Source organism: Culex quinquefasciatus, chromosome 1 (assembly GCF_015732765.1).
Source record: "Culex quinquefasciatus strain JHB chromosome 1, VPISU_Cqui_1.0_pri_paternal, whole genome shotgun sequence".
Classification (NCBI taxonomy): Eukaryota; Metazoa; Arthropoda; class Insecta; order Diptera; family Culicidae; genus Culex; species Culex quinquefasciatus.
The window spans coordinates 43,891,776-43,919,332 of NC_051861.1; the positions used below are offsets into that span (position 1 = coordinate 43,891,776).

The following is a 27,557-nucleotide window of genomic DNA, read 5'->3' on the forward strand; positions in this document are numbered from 1 at the left end:
CGAAAAGTGCGCGGGCTGCCATGACAGCACACGGTTTTGCGATATCACTCATGTTTGGGTTATATTTAATACACCCTTACCAAAAATCATGATTTTTTGAGTTCCAAATCCCACTTTTCATACGATTTTTTGAGTTCAGGTACTACAACCATAAAAATGGTTATATGGGTTGAACTGAAAAATTTGTATGAAAAGTGGGGTTTGGAACTCAAAAAATCATGATTTTTGGTAAGGGTGTAGAGTTATTTAAGTGCGCATGTATTGCGTGTACGTACACGAAAAAAAGTGAGGTTAAATTTTGTCAGGCCAGCAAAATCAAATGGTGCGCTAGTGCGTGTACGCGAAACGTCATAAAGCTCTATTAGGTTTTACAGCGTGACGTCACGAGCGCACACGCACACACATTTTTTGTAAGGTACGCACTTCGGAAGGAACCGGTCAAGAAAAAAATCAAATGGGGAGCAGCGGCAGCGGGTGAAGAAAAGCCCCAAGAAATCGCTCCCTCTCCTTTGTTCTGCTGTTTGTAAAGCTGTTTCTTGACCCCTTTCCTTCCGATCTGCATACTAGCCTTTTACTGAGACACACGTGCAAAAAACGTAAACAGTGCAGCCAAGCTGTCAAATTTCTAACCTAAAAATCGAGTCGGCGTAAAACCTAATACATAATAGAGCTTTATGACGTTTCGCGTACGCACACTAGCGCACCATTTGATTTTGCTGGCTGACAAAATTTAACCTCACTTTATTTTCGTGTACGTACACGTAATACATACGCAGATTACTCTATTCGCGATTAAAAGCTACATAATTCCGGCAGATGGTGCAAAGCATCGAAGAATGACGATTCAAATTTTCGCTGTTCGATTATATAGGAATGCAAACTTAAAATTGAATTTACAGCTTTTAGAACAACTTTTGAGAAAAATTTAAGTAGATGTCGCATGTTGTTTAGTTTATGAATTCCAATAAAGTAATCTACCCAGTCAATTCAATCGGAAGTCTGAAACGCAACAACCGATACGTACACGGAATCGGTTGTTGCGTTTGAAACGGAATACGTATACGATTCGAATTAAATTCCGTTTCAGAATTCCGATTGCGTTAACTGGGCGCTGCTGCCCATTTGAAATTTTTCTTAACCGATTCCTTCCCACTCGGAAAATAATCTGGTAAATTTAAGTGTCTGGCGCAGGCGGACGTTTGTCGTGCAGTTCAGACACACTTGGCACACTTATTCTAGCCATGTTTAACGCCAGACGAATCTGGCGAAATCGGGCCAAATTACAACCAGCTATCTGGCAACAAAATCAACCGGTTCAATCGGTTGAACCGTGCCCGACCGGTTTGTGTCATATTCGCCAGAAATCATGGCAGATTTCTGGGGCAAATCTAGGGGAAATTCTGCCAGATGGCTGGCGCAAGCCCCCAGACGAACGCCAGAAATGCGTCCGCCATTTCCGACCGGGTTCCGAAGTGCATACACCGCTACACTGAAAACCCAACCATGGTAGTTGCTACCATATTGCAGGGTTAAATTGAGAACACGCACCGACGTATTTTGGCTAAAAACATTCCGTGCTTGGATTGACTGATTAACGCAGTCAGTTTTACTATGTCGAGAGCGGTATGGTAATTTCAACCCTCCAATATGGAAAGAATGATAATGAATTCGTAATTGCTACCATGCAATTTTGTGGAAGCATGGATCATTTTACCATATTTGCGTTTACTTTTACAAAAAAGCCGCAGTTAATTTAATAAGCAGCATTTTTAGCAAATGTTCTTAAAATTACCATGGTCGGGCTTCCCGCATAATCAAAAACCATCGGGGGAATAGTCCAAACTATATTACTACTAAAAGAGATGTAGTTACCACATACTTAACCATTATCATATAGTTACGGCACTATACAAAACCATAACGAAACTGATCGTCAAATGATGACGTTTTTATTGAAGTAAATCTAATGATTCTAACTATTTTTGAACTATTTGGGGTACAATAACCTTACACTAAACAGTTCGGATTGTTTAGACAACGTGACTCAACGAAAAAATGTACAAGTCCAAATAGTTCAAACAATTTATCAACTTTATTGAGAACAATATAGCAAAATTCCACAGATTTTAGATTTTTATAGTCAGAACCTGTAAGAACTAAAAACCTACTATAAATGCTACAGTAGAACACAATTGATGGCGGCCACATTTTTTTCGATAAGTTTGTATAATCCAAATAATTTGTCAACTTACATGAAGTAAAATTACTATACACCATACTATTTTGAATTAAAAATTTCTATAAGTCCAAATAGTTCAAACAATATTTCAACAGTATGGAGTACAATTACAGTTTGTTATATAATCCAACTATATGTTAAACGATTGGTACAAAAATTCAACTTTTATCAAGTAAATTGATCACAGTCGATTCCTCTGGATGATAGAGAACCTTCAACACCCCCACTTCTCCTCAGATTATCAGAAAACTCCCCAAAAGAAGAAAAATGTTACGAGGGCTCATGAAATTGACTTTCACTATTCCAGAAAAAGTAGGCATGCTGTTCTTACCATACACCAAAAATATGTGTACTACATGGTGGACTATTACTGTTCACTATAAAATGAGTCAATTGTTTGGACTACTTGGACTTATCGAAAAATTCTTGCCCCGAGCTTGCTCCTTCTAACACAACATGTCACCAAAACCACTGAAAAACCACCAACAGATATAGATCAATCGGATAAGGCGGCAGCAGTTCGGCAGCAACGTAAATAACATCACATATAATGGCGGTAAACATTCACCAACTATCTATAGAACTTAAAAATCAAATTTGATTATATCCGAAGTAGTTATCACAACAATTGTAGGGTTCATTTTTGCGGTCTTTTTTAAAGTGTCGGCAGAGTAGTGTCGGTAAAGTAGTTTTTCAGAAACTATATAGGGAATAGTCAATTTTTTGGGCAATGACTATTTGACGTGAAATCCAAGTTTATAAAAATATTTACATATGTATGAAAACCTCATATAGTTTTCTGCCTAACAACTAATTTCTCATATAGTAAAATCGACCAAAACTATTTTGGGAATGGAATTAATGGTTTGATATATCGTACATATATAGTTGGGTTACAATTTAATGAATAGTAGAGACCATTTGATAAATAGTTGAGTAACTATTTGTCATAAAGTAGTTATATAGTTCATGACTATGCGGGTTTCAGTGTAAATATAATCCAGAGCGTGCCGATTTTAGCTTTTTTGTTCAAATTGGGTAAAATTTTAAGATATAGCGAGTCCGCTGAAACGAACGTGTAGACAGTGTCGGGCTACACAATTTCGCCCGACTTTCTCCAACTGGGGTGCCCGTTTGTTAGGTAGACACTTGAACGACATCGGCCTCCGCATCAGCACAGGAGAGCGTTCCATTTCTGTCACATTGCGAGTTTACGATCCACAACACAATCCACACTCACAACCCATCATCTTCGGAAGGCGGCCAAAGAATCGGCAAGCGAATCTGTGTTTGAGTTTGGCCAAATTAATGCGATTTTCGGGCGTCATTTGTTGAACTTTAGTGCGAAAACTGCTGCCGCCTTGGAATGTCGAAATGTGAGTACTGAACTGTTTGGTTGGGGTTTGTGTTTTGACCGATTTATCTTTTTGTCCCGCGCAGTTGTGACGGAGGACGACGTCGCTGTTGGATATGCTTCGGAGCAGGACGAGTATGATTCCGAGCACGTTCGGGACATAATTTTGGCGGCGGAACCGGCCGAAATTTACGTGGGGAACACGGGTGAGGTGTCGGCGAGTAAATTCTTCAAGGAGTTCAAGTATTTTGGGTACATCACGGACATGCATCTGTGGCGGACGCACAATCAGCTTTATCACGCGAGAATCTGCTACAAGACGCTGGTCCAAGCGCAGAAGGCGATCGACGAGAAGGACGGCAAGATTTACAACGGGAAGCGGCTGCGGGTGTCGCTGGTGAGCACTCGCACCAAGCTGGACTATCCGGCGGCGATCCGGATCGACGATATCTGCGAGGGCTGTCCGGAGGAGGAGATTTATGACCACTTTTCCACGTGCGGACCGATCAAGTTCGTGATCAATGTGGGGTGCGCCGCGTACGTGCACTTTGAGTCCGGGAAGGCGGCTTCGCTGGCGCTGCAGCAGGAGAAGATCCTGAACGGGGACCCGTACAGCATTACGAGGATCTTTGGGGACGACAGGAGTGAGAGTTGATTTTTGTTTAGTTGTTGGGATCTAGTTGTTGAATAACACTTTTTTTATTTTTGTTTCGCAGAGGATCACATCCAGGTGATTGAAAACATGAAGGACATCAAGTACCGCAAGCCGTTCGTGATGGTGGAGAACTTCCCACAGTACCCCAAGGGCACATCGCTGAGCCAGTACAAGGCTAACTTTGCGTCGATCGGGCCGGTGCGCCACTTTAAGATTGCTCCGACGAAGAACGACACGGTCACGCTGGCGTTGTGTATGGAACGAGCCGACGATCGGGAGTTGGCCATCGACCGGTTCAACGATAAGAATGTGCGCGGCAAACAGCTCAAGATGTACATGGCCCCGGGAAAGGCGCGAATGACGATCGACCACGCGGCGACGTTCGCGTCCTGCAAGGCGACTGTGGTCGTCGATGGGATTCCGCCGTGTGAGTAGAAATGAGTTACAATTGTTGGAGAAATGTGTTTGAAATTTGTCTTTCAGATTACAAGGACTACGACGTGTGTCGGATGTTTCGGCGGTGCGGCGAGATCAACTTTGCCGAGCGGTTCAACAACAAGTGGATGATCTGCTTCGAGGGATCGCCGGCCGTTTCCTTGGCTCACTTTTACCACTTTATCATCAACAAGCAGCGGTTGGTGATCCAGAATCTGACCCCGGGAACACTGCCGGTCAAGACTACGGTTCAACTGTTAGATTGTTAGTATTCCACAGTTTTGGGTCAAGTTTCGCAGGCCTTACGCTTCTTTTTGTCTTTTTAGATGAGGCTCCCAAGGAGAAGGTCGAAGGTAGAATTTCCTTTAAACTTCAAAACCCATCACATCTCCCTCACAATTTTGTATCTTTCAGAACGCAGGACAAAGTGGACACCGCACAGTGGACGTGCCGACGATTTCATTCGCGAGTCTATGCGAACGTTCGACAAAAAGTTCAAAGAGACTACAAAGCCGCAAGTTACCTCCGCCACGCAGCCGCGAACCGTAACCGATGCCGCCAGCAAGAACAAAACGCTCTCCGCACAGGCCAAACAGATTGCGACCATGTTCAAGCAGCAGGGCAGCATCGAAGTGGTGAAGAGCACTCCGGTCCAGTCGGTTTCGCCGACACCGGTCGCGCAGAAGCGTCCCGCTAACAATCCTACCTTTTCGACCGGAGCGGGTCGCACCCGGAACGACAGCCAGAGCAGCAGTTCGGTCGCGATGACCGGCGCCGCCGCCAGCGAAGAGCGGGAAAAGGACACCAAGTTCGCGATCCACCTGGGCAATCTGCCCAAGGGTCTCGAGGAGAGCGACCTGCGCGAGCTGTTCAAGGGCCACGCGGTTCAGAACATAATTCAGCGGTGCGCGCGCGATTCGTACCACCCGACGGCCGAGGCGTACGTGTGCTTCAGCAGCAAGGAATCGATGATCAAGGCGATCGCGAACCATCACAACCGGTACCGCGGCAAGCGGGTCATGATCACGCGCAACCACGTCACCCAGTTCTTTAAGCCGGAAACGGCCGTGATCGTGAAAAACTTGACGCCCAGTAAGATCTCCACGATTTTCTAGTGGTGTGTCCTGTACTAACCCTTTCTTGCTTGCAGATGTTGACGCGGAAGGCGTTCTCGACGAGGTGGAGAAGGTCATCGGCGCCGGCAAGGTTGAAGACGTGCTCAAACCAGCCCATCACTACGCTTACGTCGACTTTGCCGACGGTTTGCAGACGAAGGTGGTGATCGGCCGTCTGCGGGAGGCTTTCACGCGCTACAAGATCGACGTGTTCCCGCTGTACCGGATTATCCCGAAACGAACCATGCACTACAAACCCAACTACAGCAGAACTCTGGAGGAGATGCGTGCGGCGTACCAGCTGCTTTCCCCAAGCCAGGTCACCTTCAAGGAGAAGAACTTTGGCGTTCACAACGCGCACAAGTGTAAGTTCTTAGTAGCTTAAGAATTCGCCAACTCCGTCACAAACGCTCCTTCTTCCAGTGTTCGTTGGCAACATCCCGCGGGACACGCAAGCGGACGACATCATCGACTACTTCAACAACTTTGGCAATGTGATCGACTACAAGCCGATCGAGAAGAAGAGTTGCTACCTTCGCAAGTCGGTCATCCTCAGCTTTGAAAACTCGAAGCACGCGGAAAATGCCTACACACACAACGGCCACTTCTTCGAGGGTTCCCAGCTGGACGTTCACCTGATGGACATGCCCCCGTTGCAGTTTGAGCCAAACGCACTGGTCATCACCGCCAAATTCCACAGTCCCTGTAAGTTCCCCCCGCACCCAAAAATTCACTTCTCAGCTAAAAAGCAAATCTCCACAGTCCTCACCGTCGACGAAATCCGGAACGCGGTGCGCGTGCACGTCATGGTTCTGTACACGCTACGGTTCGACGCGTACGACGACCGGGCCAACGTCGTCATCAAGTACAGCCCGAAGCGGGGCGAGACCACGCTCGAGGAGCTCTTCCAGCTCACGCAGATCAACGACGAACCGGTGCTGTTTGTCGGTAAGTTGTGATGATCACTGCGTAGATCGCGGAAAGAGTTACCTACTAAAGAAGCGCTCTTGTTTTTTTAGAGGGCGTTGACCTGAACCCACCCGAGCCGAACGAAGCGCGCGAGAGCAGGAACATTTACAACTCGCCCTTCCGCAATTACAAGGAAACCTACCTGAGCTACGTCGTGTACAAGGAGAACTTGAAAGAGGATCTAGAGATTCGCACGCGGACGAACAGCGAGCAGAACGTGCCGCTCAAGGCGTTCTACAATGACAACTCGGTGCAAATCAACAACGTCTCGGTGGACACCTCGCTGGAAGATTTGCGCGACCTGCTGCTCAAGTGCGGCAACATCACCGACTACCAGGCGTTGATCCTCGAGGAGGACGCCACCAAGATTTGCTACGTCAAGTTCGACACGGATCTGGCGGCGGACCTGGCCTGTACTTACAACCAGCGGATGCTGGACGGCAAGCGGCTGCTCGTTCACCTGGTCAAGGAAACGGTCAACGTGGAGCGCGATCGATCGATTTGCGTGGAACGGCTCAACCCCAACACGACGGCCGAGCAGCTGTACGACGCGTTCTCGCCGATCGGCGTCATCAAGTACGTCCAAAAGCAGTCTCCCTTTTCGGCGATCGTTTGCTTTAAGGACCAGGACAGTATGATCGAGGCGGTCAACGTGAGCGTAATTCCAAACTCGGGCGCGTTCATCATCAATCCGTGCTACGACGATTACGATTCGCGTTTCTACAACAATTTCTGTGTCAAGGAGGAGTTCATCTCGATCGAGCGCATCAGGTCGGCGTTAAAGCCCCGCGCGCGGCCCGAGTTCCACCAGTGCGAGGTGGAAAAGCAGCAGTTCGAAAATCTTCCCGAGGCCGTCAAGGCCGAACTGATGAACGAGGTATTCCTGGCCCGCGTCAACATTCCCGAGTTCGACAAGAAGAGCAAATCAGAGCAGATCTTCGCTCTCAAGGGTGAAAACTTCTCACACAAGGAGTTCTTCCTTCGGCTGAACGTACAAGAGCAGGAAAAGCTGCTGGACATCACCGAGGTGCTGGCGAAAGAGTACCCGTACGACGAGGTGAAAGGAATGCAGCTGTTTCCATCGCAAGCCAAGAAAGCTCGACCGAATCAACCAGCCAACACAAAACCGGACAAAAAGTTCGCCGACAACTGGTACTCAGCTCCGGCCGTCAACGACCCCGTAGAAGTTCCAGACGAAACCTCAGAGGATCAGCAAGAAACCCCAAGCCCCGAGGACGGCCCCTTAAATGCACAGCACGTGGCGCAAGTGCTACCCTCCAGCGGACTGTTAGGACTAGGAAGCAATCCCCCCCTCACCGGTTGCCCCCCGCCGATGGGTTGCCCACCCCCAATGGGCTGTCCAGCCCCAGTCTACCCACCCTCGAACCAACCACCGCCTCAGATGGGACTCCTCGGTTCGATGTACGGAGGAATGGGAATGGGCGGACTCATGGGTGGACCACCCCCGGGTATGGGCATGAACATGTACGGCAACAATGGTCCGGCGATGCCGCCGATGCAACAGCCCATGGGTATGCAACCGGCGCGCGGCAGTCTCAGCAGTCACTGGGCGGAGCGAGCTTCGATGGCGTACAACGCTGGCCCGAGCGGAATGAACAACAACCAGCAGCAACCGCCCTATTATTAAGATTATGTTACGAGAGATGAACCACTAAACCGGTGCGTTAAAATTCAGAACCTATGACAAATGTGAAGGAGATGATTCTGGCAATACAAAGATTTTGTAACTGAACAGAGGAAAACGGTGGTTTTATTTCCTTCTCTTAGCTTTTTCAAATCGTACAGTTCGTCAAGATCATTCGTAGGATGACATCGCAATAGGATGTTGACTGTTTTCATGGTATATCTACAGAGGCTGCTATTTTCTTAGTATTTGGGCATTTAGGGACGTCCACCACCGTCTCTGGATAGCTTGCAATCATGTCAAGTCATGTTGTCGTTCTTTTGCCGTAGCATCAAGTCTTTAGGACCGTAGGGGCAGGGGGCAGAATGGCCCACGTAAGTAATATGCACCAAAAAATAGAGTTGATTGTAGATGACGGTCGTAAGTTGTGTACTTTTATAAGTAGGTAACTTATCTATTTTACTTTACATACCTCATTTTTCTGTGCTAAGTGATGTAGATAGGCCATAACTGCTTCATGCTAAACGACTTGCTTAAATGTTAAAATTTTTATTTGGTAAGTCGCAACCTTGTCGTAACGGCTCCCTTCTCACTAACATTTACACACAACATTTACACACAAGATACTCTGTAATGTAATTACAAAAGCCGATTCGGTCCTAACCAGGTCCCAGTACCGAAAAGGACCTAATAAAAATAATTTTATGAAAAAAAAACCTTGTCGTAACATATTCAGATTTTCAAGTGAAGATGGCGTTACAAATGGAGAACGCCCGAAATATCAAAATCACGCAATGGTACCAATCTGGGATACCACTGCGTGATTTTGACATTTCGGGCGTGCACCATTCGCAACGCCATCTTCGCTTAAAAATCTGGATAGCAGGCTTTGACCTGCCCAGCTGATGCAAGTCAGTTCAATCTAGACCAGCAAAAAAGTCGGACGCAAAAAAAAAACAGTTTTTCGCTCGAGGGGTAGCTCACTTCGCGTTAGAACAACAAAACGCACAAAAAGTAGCTCGAAATTTGAGAACGCTTCACAAGGCGACGATTTTTTTCACAACGCCACGAGAAGGCATGAAAAGGCAAGCTAACGCGCGTTAGCGCTCGCAGGGCGGCTTGTTTCTGCTCGAACGAAAAGCTACAAGAAATCGATCTTGCAACCCTGCCAAAACAGATCGAGCAGTTTTTCCCAAGTTTGGCAACTCGGTGTTTGTTTTGTTTTTTTTTTTTTCTAGCAGTTTGATTGTCAAAATGAAAAGCAACAAGAAACTCGGTGATTTTGGCGTGTTTCTGTATACGGACGCTGAGGAAGTGCCGCCGGCGCCGGCCGCCGATGAGTCCAAGGTGCTGGACGACAGCATCGAGTGTTCGCTGCCCAGCTCGGACAGAATGACCTACCGGTTAAAGCAGCGGTTGGATTTGATCTCGAACGGAAGCAGCACAATGAACGCGGCCGTCAGCTCGAGCAACGTGTACAACTCGACCCCGATCCAGAAGCAGTTCGAAATCAGCTCGGAGAGCGTGAGCAAGATTACGCGACCCTCGGTAGACAACAGCCACCAGGAGGACGAGAAAGAGCACGGCGCCATCGTGGCGGACAATTCAACGGCCGGCTGTTGCAGCGAAGGAGCCGGAGCCCAAGAAGGATGCTCCCGAAACAAGCAAGGAATCTGTTGCCTCGTCGGTGAAAGAAGAAAACAGTCTGAAATCGTCGGAGGTCGATTCGTGTACAGGTTTGTTGCACCGGGTGGGAGCTTGGATTGCAGGGAAGTGTTATTTAATGAATATTATTCTCTCGCAGAGGAGACCAACCTGTACGCCAGCAACGCCCAAATTCAACGGAATCTCCTCCACGTCAGGATCCGAGCTAGAAGATAAATCTGGCGTGCAGACGCCAGCAAATGTGACGACCACTGCAGCCTCGACCACAACGACAACCACCGACGCCAACAAGCTTGACCTCACCCAGGCACTGACTTCCGAGGATGCGCTGTACGAGGTCAGCGTATGGTTCGACGGAACGGAGTTGCAGTTCTTGTCGGTGGAGAAGGTGATCGAGAACAAGCTGGCATCGCCCGGTTTGGCCGAGTCCACCCAAGATCTGACAGGAATTGACTCGTCAAAGCAGTCCTCCAATGGTAGCGTGGGAAGTCTTGGCCCGTTCCAGCTGCCTTCGGCGAGACCGGCCGCCGATTCACACTCAAGCGCAACGGACAGTTCGGGGACAATCTCCAGCCAGTTGAAGGCACCACTATTCAAGGTTAAGCACACCGTCCGAGGGGCCAAGTTGATGATCGAGGAATTCACCAAGATCAAGCCGGCGCTCAGCAAGGATGATGAGCTATCGGACGCGGAACTGGACCAAAGTAGTTCCAACGCGAAGACGCCCAAAACAACCACCGAAAAGTGGTCGAGGAATGAAGCGACCCCGCACCGAGTCGGAAGTCGAAGCAAGCCTCCTCGAAGAGCGCCAAGAAGCAGAAACCGGACACACCCGTACCTGCCGAGCCGGAACCGCAAGTGAACCAGGACGATTGGTTGTGCTGTATGGCGCGGTGGTCCGACCCAAAGTACTATGCAGGCAAGGTCACAAGGAGACAACAAGTTCATGATGCTGTTCGAGGACGGTGCCTCGAAGGCCCTCTCCAAGGACGTCATCGTGATCGGCGACAAGGACACGCTCCCGATCGTCGGCCACGCCGTACACGCGTTCACCGGAGGCGACACCTACGAGGTCGGTTTCGTCGACGAGGTCAAGCGGAACGAAACCATCAACGAAGTATTGTACGTGGTCCGGATCGGTAAGGGCACCGTCGAGGTGACCGCCTCCGGCCTGTATCTGAACGAGGAGCAGGCCAAGTAGTCAACTGGGCATGCAAGGCCGCCGAAGGAGGCGCGGACGATCCGATGACAAACGCGACAAACACGACGATCCTACAGACGAAGCGTCCGCCGCGGGTGGTGGCGAGAAGGGTTCGCGGTCGATGCGGAGCAAACCCAGCAAAAAAAAATCCAGGTTCGGGATATCCCACGCTAAGCCAACCGCACGGACCTCCGACCACGTCGATCTCGACCAGTGCCTCGATATCGTCCAATAAAAACCACCGGAGCGCCGACCTACACACCGACTCTAGGACAAACCTCTTCTCCAAGTCCAGCAGCTAATGCTCCGATCTCCATCGCTGCTCACATTCTTCCAATCACGTCGACCGGATATGCCGTAGGTCCAAGCGCCCCCGGTGCTCCTCCGCCAAACGATGTTTTTTTTATCTGTTTTTTTTTTTCAACCGTTTCCAGCTCGTTCTCCCGGCAGTGGTTTGTGTGCTTTCTAGCCAGCCCGTGTTTCGGCAACTCGCCTGCGTTCCAGAAGGTCATCCTCCCAGCAGTGGCTCGCGTTCCGAAGAGTCGTCCTCCTGTTTTTTGTGCGCGTCCCAGCAGCAGCCCGCGTTTCCGCAACTCGACCGTGTTCAGGAGGGCCGTCCTCTCTCTACGGCGGACTTCCGGTAGAATTCTGGTTGCGTAGCCTGTTACCACCGCGGCACCTTCAGCTTGCACGAAAGCACAAGAACCTTCAGGGCGCTGAGATGCAGGTACCTGCGTAGAATTTGGATTGCGGTCGTCGACCTTCGATGATTTGATGACCGCCAGACTAGGAGAGCATCACAGATTGCCACCAGGATACATGTTTTAGTCCAGGTTGAAGCGGAGCCGTTGAAGAACGTGCATCACGTGTGCCAGTATTGTCTGGCAGTTTGAGCCAAGAAAGCAGCTGAACGAAAAAAAGGTTGGAGCTGAGTAAATATTCGAAAAGGTTCATTAACTACTAGGCGCAGAGTACGGGAACCTGATCTGCACTGAACGACTCAACTCAACTCAGATCCGCATATGACATCAGTTTCAAAAAGTACATCAACGAACTCGACACGGCGAGATTTTAATAGGATTTAATAGGGTTTACAAAAAAAAAAACGATACTAATAATACTAATAATTGTATGGAAAAACCTCTTACACTTTTCCGCACGTTTTTTATTCAGAAAAATTAGAAAATAAAGTCATGCAATATAAAAAAAGTGAAAGTTTTTAATACAAAAGTTTATTTGCGTGTTGGTGTTTGCAAACGCCCAGCCGGAGCAGCAAAGGCCTCAAATATCCGCGTTGGACCTTTTACGCTCTCTACCGCCGGCCATCGCCGGAAATCTGCTTCACATTCCGGATTGTGGTGGAACTATCCAGCTTAAGGGTCGGCGATGGTGACCTTGACCTCTACACCGGGCTTGATGTTGATCGAGGTTATCTGCTTGACGATCTCGGACGGCGAGTGCAGATCGATGATACGCTTGTGCAGGCGCATCTGGAAGCGATCTTTTTGGAACCATCACCGCAGGTCAGCGCACACCTTCTCCAGGCTGCGGACATTGCGCAAGCTCAGCGTGACGCGGTTCTGGTGAAGGGTCGCGGCCTTTTCGATGTCCTTTCTAGTGGCGGCCATTTTGCACGATTTTCTTCCGCCCAGCTGCCGACAGTAAAAATCAAGCGTGATCACCTAGAATTAACCATGCTTTTCTCCCCTGCCACTGACTAGCTTATTATCAGATGCTCCTCCTGCTTGGCCACCGGTAGCCGCGTAATACCATTTACTCCGCGGCACAGGTTCCTTGGCCAACAAATGTGAACGTGAAAAAATGAAAAGATCAAAACAAACTGCTCGACTGATTTGACAACGAGATCTGTCATTTGCTCTTGACAGTTCTCGTTGTCAAAAAAATCGAGCAGTCGGAGGTGCGAACGCAAGAAAAGGCAACAGAAAAGGCGAGCTAAGGCGCGTTAAAGCAAGAAAAGGTCAGATAGGGTTGAATAAGGTGAAATAAAGAGGAGCGAACGCCGAATTTTTTTTAAAAAGGAATGTCAACGCTCGACCAAGGCAGAAGTGAACCACCCCTCGTTTTCGCTACAACTAAACAGTCTTTCTCAGCCCTCTGTCACTGCCGCCATGTTTATGAAACCAAAATATTCGATGACGAACACCAAGAAAACAAAGAAGAAAACGAAGGTGTCTACTGTCAGATTTTGAAAAATAAACAAAGTGGGGTGAACAATTAGGTTTTACACCGTGACGTCATTTGACAGCTCGTGTGCACTGTTTACATGGTCTTCGTCGATTGTCGACGAATTTCCTCGAACAAAATCGACGATCGCATCGAACTGTGCTAAGTCCATGTAAACAGTGCACTCCTTTCTAACCTCCAAATCGAGTCGGCGTAAAACCTAATTGTCGACCCTCGGTCACCGATTTTCCCGGTCGATTCGGATTTTCCTTTAATTTGATTTATCCTCCATTGCTATTGTTGAAGGTTCTTTACTTACTCCACGATTCAGAGCAGCTTTCGGTCGGATTCTTGCTCCGAAAAAACAGGAACACGGCCGGTACCGGTTTTCGGAAGAGGTAAAATTTTACTCTGCTTCTCCGGCTGCAGTCAGCCAGCCGGCCGATTCAAGAGCTCCTTGGTTTCCGGCCTCATACACACACGATAAACGTCCGGAAATATGCCCAAGATACACAGGACCACTCACGTGACCACTTGAATCAAATTTTGTAATAATTTTATCACAAAATTATTATCTTTGATTAAGCGCGCCATTTCCCTATTTTTATGTAAACAATCAGAAGACACTAATACTACTTCATCCAAAGCTTTGTTTATGATGGGCTCTTCACACATACTAATGCTCAAATTCTATCCAATGCATTGTTTATGGTGGGCTCTTCACACATACTAATGCGTGGGCTCTTCGAGGTTTTGGTAACTGTCAAACGTTCTAGGCATTTACAGTGGTGCCAGGGGGCTGGTCTTTCTGTAGCCTAGCAACTATGGGCCATCTCCATACAAAAAGGCGGCCACACTTTTTTTTTGCTTTTAAAACGTTTTTTCGTTCAAATTTGGGTAATTGTATTGTATTGAAATGGTATTTGTCGATTTTTATGACTTTTATGTTTTTTCAATAGTTGATTGTTTATTATAAATAGTGTTTTCATACATTTGCAAGTATAACAGAATTGCGTATACATTGTATTGCAAGTAATTGTTATTATATGATGTATTTGCTAAAACATGTTTACTTAAAGAGACACCCTCTCCCCCGCTCTCTTTTAGTGACCCCCTCCTTCCACCAACAAAAATGAGTTAAACGTTATAAATTCATTTTAAGTTAAGTTACTTGGTCCAAGCGGGTCTTGCAGGTCTTGAACCTGGCGATGTACTCGGAGAAAATCCCTTACAGCTCAGCCGAACTGTAGTGTACCTCCCCGGCTTCCTTCTCCGTGGCTCCACCGTCTCGGGGGCCACCTTGGCTGCTTCCTGCGGGACGAGGGCGATCCTGGATTTTCCGTCCGGAACTGCGCCCGGCAGCGGAGGGAACTCCGCCGGCGTAAACGCCGGAACTGCTGGACTCTGCTTCTCCGCCTTCCTTGCCGGCGGTTTCGGTTTCGACGCCTGCTGGCGCCTCCGGATGAAGTCCGCACGCTTAGGGCAGCTGCGGTCCGTGGCTTCGTGGGCTCCAGAGCAGTTGGCACACCGCTTCGGCTCGGCTTCTTGGACTTTGCACTCGTCCGTCTTGTGGGGACCCCACAGTTGTTGCACCTGCCTTTCAAGTGACAGTTCCTGGTTCCATGACCCAGCTGCAAGCAGTTCCTGCACTGGGTCACGTTCGGCCGCTTGTTCCGGTAGGCCTCCCACCGGATGATAGTGCTTGCCACAACTTTCATTTCAGAGAGCTTCTTCAGATTGGTGTATCCCTTGGGGAAGACCACAATGCACGGAGTTTCGTCCACGGTAGACTTTTCCTTCCGCTTGATGATATGCACCTCCAGCGCGTCCAGCTTGAGATCCCTCTTCAGAAGGTACTTGACCTCGTCCGGTTTCAGTTCATCAGGAAAGCCACGAAGAACCACCCGATGATTTCGTTCGCTCCGCCGATCGTGGGTGTAGAATTCCACTTTCTTCTTCTTGAGTAGCTCTTGCAAATTGTCAAAATCTTTGACAGAGAAGCAGGTCACCTTGGTTCCAAATCGGGTTAGTTTGTAAATCGGTTTGAAACCTAATTTACAACATTCCACTATCGCCACGAGCTTGTAAAAAACCGTGGTGTTTTTCACCACCAAAGGTGGTTGCTTTTGTTTACCTGCCGACTGGCCGGGTGGTGGAACCGCCGGGGCGTCCCCTCCTCCTGCTGGGCTGGCATTGTTGTTGTTTTCGTTATCCGCTAGCGGGCTAAACTTGTTGTTGTTGAGCAGGGTCTTCTCAACTTTTTCTCCTTCGATGCCGATTCCAGTGACCTCGCTGGACTTCTTCCGCTTCCGATTCCCGCGCACGGGACGAAAATCTTCCTCCTCGGAGGATTCCTCCACCTCCATCTGTCAAAAACTTCCAAGCACGCGAGATTACAACACGAGCAAAACACGTCTTAACTTGTCGCTGGCTGGCGACTGAGTGCCAAACCGACCTGGTACGCAGTGATGTCAACCATCGCGGCGCTCATTTTTGGTTCGCGGCACATTTTTCGTATGTGGTGCTTTTCAGTTACGGAATTCGACAAAATGGTGTTCGAAGCATTTGTAGAACTCATCAACAGCAACATTTCTTCAGAACATTGTATAGCTGTAAAATTCTTACGCAAAAAGTTACAAGAAGATTTCAGACCTCAGGACCAATGGTTCGCGATGCTTCTGTTTGCCTAACGCATTTTTGGTTGTAACTTTTTTTATATTCATCAAAAATTAACACTATGTTCAGCAAAGTTGTACGATTTGGTGTGTTCTACAAGTCCTTCATACACAACTTTGTCAAATTCCGTAACTGAATAGCACTACAAACAAAAAATGTGCCGCGAACCAAAAATGAGCGTCGCGATGATTGACATCACTGCTGGTACGTCACTACATAAGATGTTTTGAGACAGCACTTTGTAGGACGCGTTGAGAATAGTGATATCTCGACAGTTCACACATTCCAACTTGTCTCCCTTCTAGTAGATTACTCCCTCTCTCCACTCCTCCAGTAGCTGGTGTGTCCCAGATCTTAACTATCAGCCGGTGCTGACAGGCCTTCAGCTTGTTCGGGCACAAGTTGATGAGTTCCGCACCGATACCATCGTTGGCTGCTGCTTCGCTGTATCCATGCGCTACATCAACATGATGTTTGCCATTTCTCGAATTACACGAAATGCAACCACTATGGCGCAACTCAATTGAACGCAATTCTTTGACGATAACGAGTGAACAGAGAGGAAAACCAACTAAGAAAAATAGGAATTTCGAAGACATCAAGGCTCGCCATTTTAACTTCACCATTAAGTTCAGAATTTATTTTCCACTCATGAACGGATACTGTCAGCTGAAATTCTCAAATTGGGCTTGAGAGACACAAAGATAAGAGCAAACATACTTACGTTGATGATAAAAGTGTTACCACATGCGGTCCATTTTTCAGTGTTTTATGTATAATTAGTGCGTGTGAGCTTCATCCTCCGCTAACGCTAACGCTCACTCTCGACGTACTCGCGAACAATAATCTGCACTTTAGTGGAAAGTTCTTTCACCGTGAGTGCCTTCATCATGGCTTCCGGCCGTTCAAAGGTAATGGTCGCTACGGTCGCTTGATCGTAGTTCCAGATGAACTCAATCGGACCACAACTCTCAAACGTGGCGTACAGATCGCGCTCGGGGACGGCTGTATGCGGAGGAAAATGTTACAATTAGTGGGTGTTTAGTGAGAGTGGTTGATTGGTACGTACGTTCTGGCATCTCCACGATGACGGTGTAGCCCTGTCGGTTGGCGGGTTTGCGACAGTTGAGCGCGACCCGCAAACGCCGGCCGCACATCTTGACCTTGTTCATCTCCAGCGCCTTGAAAGCGTCCTCACGCTGGTGGAAGTCGATGTAAACTTCGTCGCACTTTTGACGCGAGCTTACATCGAACCCGACGATCCGGCCGTACCGGCTAAAGAGTGCCCGCATTTCTTCGTTGCGCACGCCGGTTGCGATGTTACCGACAAACACTGGGAAGGGAAGCAGCAAGCGTTAGTGTGGTGATCGTGTGTGTCGTTGGGTTAAACAGTTGTTCGTACTTACCACTTTGATCCGCTTTGGACTCGTGACGACGTCCGAGAGTACGCATCTCTCGCATGAGGGATTCCGGACGGCGCTTGCAGCGGTAGATGCGACGTGGGGCGAAGCGATCGTTCGACCTGGAGCGGGAGTTTCTTCGGCGGTGATCGTACGAACGACCTCGCGAGCTGCTACGGGACGAACGTCGACGACCACGGGAGCTGCTGCGGGAGGAGCTACGGCTGCGGTTGTTCCGATTGCCAGCCCGTGCGAATCGGTTACCGTGCTGCTGCTGCTGGGGATGTCCTCCCTGTTCGCGTTCCAGTGAACGGGCCCGTTCCGCTAGCCAAAGCTTTTTGGCCTCCAGTTGACGCTTGATTTCAATAGTTTCCTTGTCTAGCCGCGATTGCATCTCGCAAAGCTGGACAAACTTGGCCGTCTGGCGGTAGTTTGGAAGGTTCGCCTTGCGCATATCCTGCAGCTGCCGACTTACCTCGATCTTTTCCTTGGAGATTTCGTCCAGCCGAACGCGTGCCGCTCGATCCGTTGGGGAGTAGGAGCGGGATCTTCGGCGAGATCGTTCCCGTGATCTTCCACGGGAGTTGCTTCGGGATCTATCTCGCGATCGACTTCTGCTGGATCGACTTCGGCGGCCGTTTCCGACGGAGGACAGATTCTTGTCCTGGCGGTCCAGTTGCTGTAGTCGTCGTTCAATTTCGCGCTCCTTTTCTCGGATGTATTCTTCCATTTTCTCAATCTCCAGGTTGGATTTTGGCTTGCTGGGGCTGAGATTGTCGATTTGGCGGTCAAACTCATTCGTCGGGTCGTACGGTGTTTCAGGCTTGCTCCAGCGTGTGTTTCGCTTCTCCGCAAGGTAATTTCGCAGATCACCCTTCTTGGGAACCGAACCTGGAATAGCTGGCTGCGGTGGAATCTGGTGAACGGTTATATTTGGGATTGGAATTTGAACGGGTCCTCCAAATATGCCGTGCGACATCGGCGCAACGATTGGTTGAGCCATGAATACGCTTCTATTCGCCGGAGGTGGCACAATCGTCGGAGGAGCGGCGTGCATCGGACCGCCGGTAGCCCATCCTGGTGCGAACGTTGGCCTAGGTGGGATGATGCCGTACATTGGCATCGCTACCGGAGCCGGTGGGTTTACGTATGTCAACGGATTCGAGTGAAACTGTTCTTCATCGCAACCCGGCGGCCCCGGCTGTTGAGCTGCCAGAGCTGGAAAACTCGGCAGATCATCGGTAAGATCCATTCCCACTGATCTGCGTCCTGGAATGTCCCACCCATCGGGGTTAGAGTCCTCGTTACGGCCTCTTCCACTTCGATTCTTAATCGAAAAGATTCCATCCAACGAAATCGACTGCTGTGGCGCGGACTCCTCCTGCCTGGCCTTTTCCGCCAGAGCATTCTGGTTATTCAGAATGTCCCGGTATACTAACGAAAGTAAAACGGTTAATACATAAACTCATCGAAGAACATTCAAACAAAACTTACACACAACATTGCAGCTAGTACGGGCCATCGTCTTCACCAGCACTACTTTCTTAGCCACTTTCGGCTCCCGGCAGATCGCAATAAACTTATTGTGATCTACCTTATCCACGAACGTGATCCCGCCGTGACTAACCAAGCAGTTGTACATTTTCGTCACCGAAATATCATCTGCAAGAAAAAAAAACAAAACAAAATAATTTCACTCCACCCAAAAACCAACCATCAAAAAATCCAACACCCACGTACCTATCGACATCTCAATCTGGATCGCTTCCGGCGCATCCAGCTTTGGCTTGTCCGTCGCCATGTGCTTGAAGATCGGGTACTGCTGAAACATACCCTTCAGTCGGACCGCGTTGAACGCGTCGATGAAGGTCGCGAAGCTGGCGAAGACCTTCCACGTGTTGGTGTCGTACGGGGACTGCTCGTACCGCATCTCGGTCACGAAAGCCACGTTGATAAAGTGCCGCCGCAGGTCCTTGAGGGTGGTGCGCGTCGGACAGTTGTAGATGACGACTGCAGAAGGGAATAGGAAGAGCGCGGTGAGTGGTGGTGGTTGAAGAGAGAGGGAGAGGCAGCCTTTCTTTTTGGTTCTGGGCTGATCCTAATATTTTACTGGTGTCGTGCAAGCTGTAACAAATACTACCAAAGGTAAAAACGTTAGATTTATTCAGTCCTTGTACTCGTGCTCGATCAATTACAAAGAATTGACGTTGCGGTTAAACTAACATGGTAGGCCTGGCCATTGAAGGTAGTAGTGATGCATTCATCCTCGTTGTCGTCCATCCATTTGGTTTTGCTAGGTTTTACGGGGAAAAACGATATGATACGCCTACTTTGTCTTGTTCTTGAAAGTAGTTTCTTCGAAAATCTAAGAGGAATAAGAACAAAATCTTACTTTCATTCTAAACTAATTTTGAACACCAATTTAACAGTATTTATTCTTTCAGATAAATCTGTTGTATGATACATTGAATGATTTCCGTGGGCGTTCACTAGTAATGCGAAAACCATAATTCTTTTTAGGTTCTTCGCATCTATTGTGACTGAAAAAAAACAAACAAATTATTTGGAAGACATTCTTTAATTTTCCTAGAAATTTCGTGATTGCTAATGAATTGAAAAATAAAGATTTTTTTTGCTAAGGTTAATGATTATTTTGAAGTAAGATTCCGAGCACAGCAATCTAGTACACCAACATTTCAATACATTAAAAATATTGATTATTTGTGCCCTGAGCAGGGATGGAATAATCGCAAAAAAAATCTTTTTCGCTTGCGAATTTTCTTCACCCGCGAAAGAGAGATCCTCTCCTCTCCTCTCTCGCGCACGAAAGATCGGTAAAAAGGAATCTAAAAAAACATCATCATGATTAGACAACTTGTTTCAATTCCTATTTAAAAAAAGAAGCTTGACTGATGGTATTTTAACTTATGATACGATAAAACACATCATTATCCTCATTCTGCTTGAATGCTTCATAATTCGTGCTTGCCATTTCATCAGGGCACATAACTTTTTTCGACAAGAGTGTGTCCCTTTCACACCTTATGTAAAGTGTCATATGAGGGAAAGGGATACACCATTGTTTACAAAAGTTATGTGCCCTTTTGAAATGTTACGCTTCAATTTATGTTGGTTTTCGCAATAAAACTCATAATTTAAAAAAAAATCTCGTTTTTGGGCCCTTTTAACTTTAAAACTGTTGTTCATAATGGGCCCTTTCTAAACGCAATTTCGAAGAGAACTAAAAGGGCACTAAAGCGCTGTCACCCGATTGTTGTTTTGAATGATGTTCATGGGCCCTTTTGTTTGGTTAGAAATAATGAGGAATCCAGCGAAAATTTTAATAATTGGTGAAGTTTTGTGATCGAATGGTGTAGATAAGGTATGTGAAACATAAAAATTCTTCAAAAGTGTACTGAACAGCAGCCGCGGGACCGTATTAAATATTGTATTTCAGCGAAGTTTTTGCCTTCCTCACCTTACTGAGGAAAGGCTATAAAATTACTCAGAAAACGAACTTCTTAGTTTTACCTCCTAGACCCACCTTCATGTATACATATCGACTCAGAATCAAATTCTGAGCAAATGTCTGTGTGTGTGGTGGGATGTTGATCAAAAAAATTTGCACTGGATTATCTCGGCACTGACTGAACCGATTTGGACCGTTTTGGTCTGATTCGATCCGTCTTGGAGTCCCATAAGTCGCTATTAAAAATTATAAAGTTTAGTTAAGTACTTCAAAAGTTATGCTAAAAAAACGATTTTAACAAAAGTCCGGAAGATTGTAAAAAGGGTGGTTTTTGTAAGAAAACCCGTCATGCTATACATTTTTAGAAAGGTAATAAAGGGACCTTTCCAACGCGTACAAGACATTGAAGATCTGACAACCCTACCAAGAGTTATAAGCACTTAAGTGTTATTTATGCACTTTTTGGACGCCGGATCTCAGATATTTTGATGAAAACGTTGTCCGGATCTCTCATGCGACCTATCGTTGGATAGGTAATCAGAAGACCTTTCCAACGCGTTCAAGACGTTGAAGATCTGACAACCCTATCAATAGTTATACTGCCGTTCTACGCATAATTGTCCCATGTCATTTTTTGACGATTCTGACTTTTTATCATTTTTAAGTTTAGTTTTACGAATACTTTCAGAAAAACACATTAGATCGAGTACTTTGTTCAGAAAATCATTGAAAACAACACCAAGTCTGTTTGTCCCATCGTTGAACTTCTACACATAATTGTCCCACCAAGTATTTTCTATCACGAAATCATGAGTTTTACGAAGCATTTTATATTGTTTGCCTGTTTTCCTGCAAGAGGATTACAAATAAGGGTGATAAAATGTTATCCGGGGTGATTAGGGACATATAGGGCAAATAGGGACTCACGGGACAATTATGCGTGGAAACACAGAAATTGATCGAAAAATTTCATTCGCGTTTTTTTCAGTTGCCTTTTTTGAACATGGGACAATTATGCGTAGAACGGCAGTATAAGCATTTAAGTGTTTTTTTATGAGCCTTTTAGAGGCCGGATCTCATATATTTCGATGAAAACGTTGTCCGGATCTACCATGCGACTTGTCGTTGGATAGGTAATCGATAGACCTTTCCAACGAGTTCAATAGATTCTAGATCTGACAACCCTATCAAAAGTTATACGCACTTAAGTGTTATTTATGAACTTTTTAAGAGGCCGGATCTCAGATATTTTGATGAAAACGTTGTCCGGATCTACCATGCGACTTGTCGTTGGATAGGTAATCAGAAGACCTTTGCAACGAGTTCAAAAGATTGCAGATCTGACAACCCTATCAAAAGTTATAAGCACATAAGAGCCCTGAATTATGATCATCTGACTACCCAATCTGATGGTATGAATCAAGTTGATAGAACACTGAAAGGTCCGCCCTTATGTATCTATTTTGGATAGCATTACCCTCTAAATGTGAGGAAGGCATGAATCACCTAAGGGTGGATTTAGTAACGTTTTTTTTCTGCAGAAAGCCTTGGTGAAACGTAAATCAACTATGTTTTGAAGTGAATTAGTGTTAAGAATGAATGAAAAGTTCACTTAATAGCATAGAAAGCTTCTCAACTACGAAAAACTAACGAAAAAGAAAAGGGCACAATTGAACATTTTGTCTAGTTTGGAGTGAACATTGTTATGTGCCCTTTTGTGTTTGTGATTTTTGCCTTCCTCACCTCACTGAGGCAAGGCTATTAAATCACTCGAAAAATGAACTTCTTAAATACACGTCCTAGATATACCTTCACGTATACCTATCGACTCAGAATCAAATTCTGAACAAATGTCTGTGGGGATGTGTGTCGACATGATTTTTTCCACACGATTATCTCAGAACTGGCTGAACCGATTTTGGCCGGATCCGCCTTATTCTGTTCCTTTTGGGGTCCCCAAAGACCCTATTAAATTTTATTCTGTTTAGTAAAGTATTTAGAAAGTTATGCCAAGAAAAAGATTTTTGTAGATACAAAAAGGGTGATTTTTTTTTGCATAATCGGTATACGCACTTCGGAAGGAACCGGTCAAGAAAAAATTCAAATGGGCAGCAACGGCAGCAAAAGCAAAAGCAAAAAGAGAGGGTGAAGAAAAGCCCCAAGAAAACGCTCCCTCTCCTTTGTTCTGCTGTTCGTAAAGCTGTTTCTTGACCCCTTTACTTCCGATCTGCATACTAGCCTATAACCTCAAAAGGCCGGGTATTTTTGTTTACGTGCGAGAGTTGCGCCAGATGCGAAACGCCCGGCTGCCACATCGCTTCATATGAGAGTCTGCATGTTTTCTGGAAAAGTCTGTATCAGGTATATATTTTTTTCATAAACTTTTTTTCATTATTACTTTGTAAATGTGAGGAAGGCACCACCCACCTAATGGTGGATTAAGAAACGTTTTTCAATAGGAAATTGTTTGCTATCAATCTGAATCTTGGAGGGCATGTAGAGAGTGTACTAATGAATGGAATAGTGGAATAATCCCGAATGTTTACGTTTTGGTTTTGTGCCCTAATGAAATGTTTGGCTCGAATTAACATGATGATTTTTTTTTTAGATTCTTTTTAGCGATCAATCGTGCACGAGAGAGGAGATCCATGTCGTCCGGGCCTGTCGTGTTGAATAGCTTGAGATAGGAAACGGCTACCAGAATCTTCGAGCGATCGATTGTAATGCGGGTCAAACCGTTTGAAGGGATATTGCTGGCGGCGGAGAGGACTTGTACAGGCTGCAGATCTTCTAGCGCATGCTCGGTAGTTTCAGGGCAAACAGTTGGCAAATCTCCGTATTCGATGCTATCTTGTCTTCTAGGAACATGGATGACGTTAACCCGATTTCCTTTCGGGTTGGACTTTAGTTTCTTCTGGGTACGTACTTCGTGATGCGGCAGAGAGGGTGAAGAAAAGCCCCAAGAAATCGCTCGCTCGCGTACTGGCTCTTAAAAAATATTGAACAGGAAAGACCAGAGCTGTGGAATCCGAAATGGTAAAGTCATCAAAACTTCAAAAGCCAGAGTTGGTGCCAGAAAGTTTTCAACAAATTAGTGTGGGAGTTATTGTTGTAGACAACTTGTAGTAGGAGTCAGTGGAGTCTGATCTGTTTGAATATCTGGACTAGGAGTCCGAGTCGGAGTGACAGCAAGGTGTTCAACTATCTGCAGCATTTTGTTTTGAAATGCAGAGAAAAAAAAAATTGGTTCAGCTTTTGTAAATCACTTACTTATATATGACTACACTCTAGTTAGACAATGATTAAATTATTTACTGAAAAATTAATATAGTTGTACCGTTACCGAATACCCACAAACAATTTAAAAAATCGTTGAGAGATGCTAAAATGACTAACAATAGTAATCTATTCGTAGACAAAAACACTTACCTTCATTCTTAATCCTCGTCGGCTCCGGATTCCGATAGGTCGGATTGAACACGGTTTTGATAATCATGTAGTTGCTCTTCTCCGTCGCTTCCTTCATCTCAATGTCCATCATTCGGACGTTTTTGAGCGGTTTCTTCGAGTACGGCGTGCTGGCGTTCTTCAACTTCCAGTAATCGTTGGTGAACGTTTTGAACGCGTCCTGACTGAACGACACAACGCGCACCGTATCGCCGTCAATTTTCGTAACCTGTTTGGCACGATCGATCGAAACGCGGTTCCGGAAGTGCACAACCGTCGGGGTTGTGTTACGTACTGTTTTCTTAACATAAATGACCTCACCGATGTTACGGAACGCGTCTACAATGTCCTCGAAGGTAATGCTATTGGAGATGTAATCAACAAGAACGCATCGACTGGGATCGTCGTGCACGACCTCGTCTACGCGCATCGTGAACATGGTCGTGACTACGCCGGAGAACTCACACTTGCGCATGAAGCAATCGAGTACTCGCTCGGCGACGCTCTCCTGCATGAACACGATCGTGTAGTTCTTGGTGAACAAACAGCGCGTCGGAGCGCCGATTTCCATGCTCAAGATGTGGCCAAACTGATCAAAGTACTTGATGACGTCCTCGTCAACAACTTCCCGTGGTATGTTTTCAACCCGGATCGCTGCATTTACGACAGTAGCGATTCCGCACACGGGTACTTTGCTAAACTCCAAATGACGCCGTCGAATCTCGCTGCCTTCGTCATCTTCCGGTGCGGTCCGCACGGTGTCAAACAGGTCCGGTTCCGGGGATGGATTTGGCGAGACCAAATCCACCGTAACGGGTTCCTTATTCCACTGGATCTTGGGTGGCATCACAACATCGTCGTCGTCGTCGTCATCATCCTCATCCGCGTACCGGTTGCGTGACATGGACCGAACCTGCGGTATGGAACTTTGTCCCGGAGCCTTGGGTTTGTCGTAGAATCGATTCGTAACCGGATCGTACACCCGGTTGTCCTCGTCTTCGTCCTCATCCTCTTCCTCGTCGTAGTCCCGATAGTGCGAGCTGGTCACCACGGCGGAACCGTTCGCCGCATCCTGCATGAAGTTGTACTTTGCTTTGGCCTCCATCAACTCGTTGAATACGCGCGGTGTCTTGAAACTGTCAAAATCCTCCAAACGTACGCGGACGTTCCGCTGCAGAACCTGGACAGTTATTTTACTCGATCCCAGCATCGTATTGTTGAGTCGCTGAGCCGAGTGTGCCGCCGATTTCTCCTTGAACCCGATGTACGCAAAGTTGCTGGTCGGAACCTGAACGCTCTCGATCATCCCGTACCGACCAAAGTTTTCATACAAATCTTCTTCGCTGGTTTCTGCAAGAGCCAAAACAAACGAAACAAGTCAGTAATCCTAAATTCGATCAAAATTTAATCTCCACTCAACTAACCAGAGGCAATGTTCCGCACCACCACCGTATGGCCGGCCCAAAAATGGCGCTCATCGTTGACCAGCATCACTATCACCCGGTTCCACTGGAAAATGGTCTGGTCGTAGCTGCAGGCCTTCATCGCTTGCATCTCGTTCTCGAAAAGGACGAAGCCAATCTTGGTCCGGCAGTCATTTCGATTTTCACGCATAAACGACACCTTGATTACCTTGCCGACATCTTTGAAGAATTCCGTCAGCTCGTCCGCGGTCGCCGGCTTGGGCACGTTTCCCACGTACACCACTTCGTTCGGATTCATTGCGGTCCGGCGTCGGCAGCGGTTTGGCGATGGAAATTCAATGAAAAAATTCACTTTTTCTCACGAAATTTTTGAAAATATGAACCTATTTTTTGGCAGCGCAGAAGCTGCTCTACTCGGGCTTCCTGCTTTCTTTTTGGATTTTTCTTCGCAGGGAAGGTTGTTAAAAAAGATGGGAACGGCTCGCTTCTCAAAATGCACACCAAATTAAATGCACAAAATGTTTTCTCTTAGGGCATCTCCACCGCAGGGACCTAATTGGGTACTAAAGCCCTATGTCAATTTTTATGTACAACGGTAAATAACACGATTAAAAACAATTTCTGTTCACTTTTTTTCATTTTAATGCAAAAATTTTTTTTGACTAGACAACATTTTTCCGATGGATCAATTATGGTCCCCTTGGAACGAGCTGTCAAGTAGGAACTTTTCTGTCAAGAAGGACCGCGAGGTTAATTTTTCAAAATTGATTTAAAAATCCATTTTAAACTCTTTGTGGTCGTACAAAGGGCCATTGTACTCAGAAAAATAAGCTTTATCGCTGTAAACAATAATATCAGCAATCTAAGCTTCATTTTAGGACCCAATTGCGTAGCAAAGCAAATTTGGCACCCGCGTCAAGCCCACCGCGGTACTTGTGCGAGAGCTAATTTAGGTTCGAGTGCATCCGTGTTCATCCGAATCTAAACAAAACTCAGGTTAGCTCCGGAATCTACCGGAAGCAAATCGTCTGACGGATGGTTTTTTTTTCAAGCAAAACAAGTTTGGAGATATTTTCCCTCCTGTGCTGCAAGTTACGCATGAAAAATTACTTTTGACAATCTGGGGTGATGCAGTTTAGTTTTTTAGGTCAGATTGGGGCTGTGTTTGATAAATTTTGGTCAAAGCATTGTCGATCAACTGCCGGACATGCAAGAGACAAGTCATTTGTATTGAGTAAAAAGCTCGGTAAAAAGCAAAATTCAAGCAAAACATTTTAAATAAGCCAATGCTGATTTCAAAACATGCAATCTGTAGGGATTATGGGTTGCAGGATTGAATATGTAATAAATTATTAAATGAGTATTTATTATAAGATTGATATAATTCATAAATAAGATTTAAGAGCGCAACAAAAAGTGCGCACCTTCATGAATATTGCCTTGTTAGCTAATTGTGGATTGAGTGCGAGAGCGCGCTAGCGAGCTGCGAGAGAGAACAACGAGCGAGAAAACAACGAGATGCGCGCGGCCGGCGAAAGAGAGAATGAAGATTGTCAAATCAGTTTTGTGGTTAATTTCTGTGGAATAAGACGTGTTGTTTGTTAATTGCAAAATATCTGTGTTTTTATTATAAAAGAAAGTCCCCGATCACGACACAATCCTGATCCTCTTTAATTCTT

General features: G+C 46.5%; 3 protein-coding genes and 1 pseudogene across 3 annotated transcripts; 2 read left to right on the forward strand and 2 right to left on the reverse strand.

Annotated features, from left to right (window-relative positions):
• The first annotated feature begins 3,456 nt into the window (after nt 1–3,456).
• Nucleotides 3,457–8,530, forward strand: LOC6033694. Its single transcript, XM_001844067.2, has 10 exons — nt 3,457–3,615; nt 3,680–4,237; nt 4,310–4,675; nt 4,732–4,947; nt 5,010–5,036; nt 5,098–5,775; nt 5,834–6,163; nt 6,222–6,503; nt 6,561–6,746; nt 6,818–8,530. Exons 1-10 carry the CDS (start codon nt 3,606–3,608, stop codon nt 8,413–8,415), a joined length of 4,251 nt encoding a protein of 1,416 aa, XP_001844119.1. The 5' UTR covers nt 3,457–3,605; the 3' UTR covers nt 8,416–8,530.
• Nucleotides 8,531–9,666: 1,136 nt separating this feature from the next.
• On the forward strand, nt 9,667–10,428 carry LOC119765401. Its single transcript, XM_038249191.1, has 2 exons — nt 9,667–10,148; nt 10,217–10,428. The coding sequence occupies exons 1-2, from the start codon at nt 9,667–9,669 to the stop codon at nt 10,284–10,286; spliced, it is 552 nt and encodes a 183-aa protein (XP_038105119.1). The 3' UTR covers nt 10,287–10,428.
• Nucleotides 10,429–12,518: 2,090 nt separating this feature from the next.
• LOC119765402 lies at nt 12,519–13,103 on the reverse strand (annotated as a pseudogene).
• Nucleotides 13,104–16,749: 3,646 nt separating this feature from the next.
• Nucleotides 16,750–26,328, reverse strand: LOC6043146. Its single transcript, XM_038256030.1, has 7 exons — nt 25,879–26,328; nt 24,437–25,804; nt 19,279–19,548; nt 19,033–19,200; nt 17,545–18,972; nt 17,208–17,471; nt 16,750–17,143 (listed from the first exon to the last, which is right to left on the reverse strand). Exons 1-7 carry the CDS (start codon nt 26,174–26,176, stop codon nt 16,950–16,952), a joined length of 3,990 nt encoding a protein of 1,329 aa, XP_038111958.1. The 5' UTR covers nt 26,177–26,328; the 3' UTR covers nt 16,750–16,949.
• Nucleotides 26,329–27,557: the final 1,229 nt, after the last annotated feature.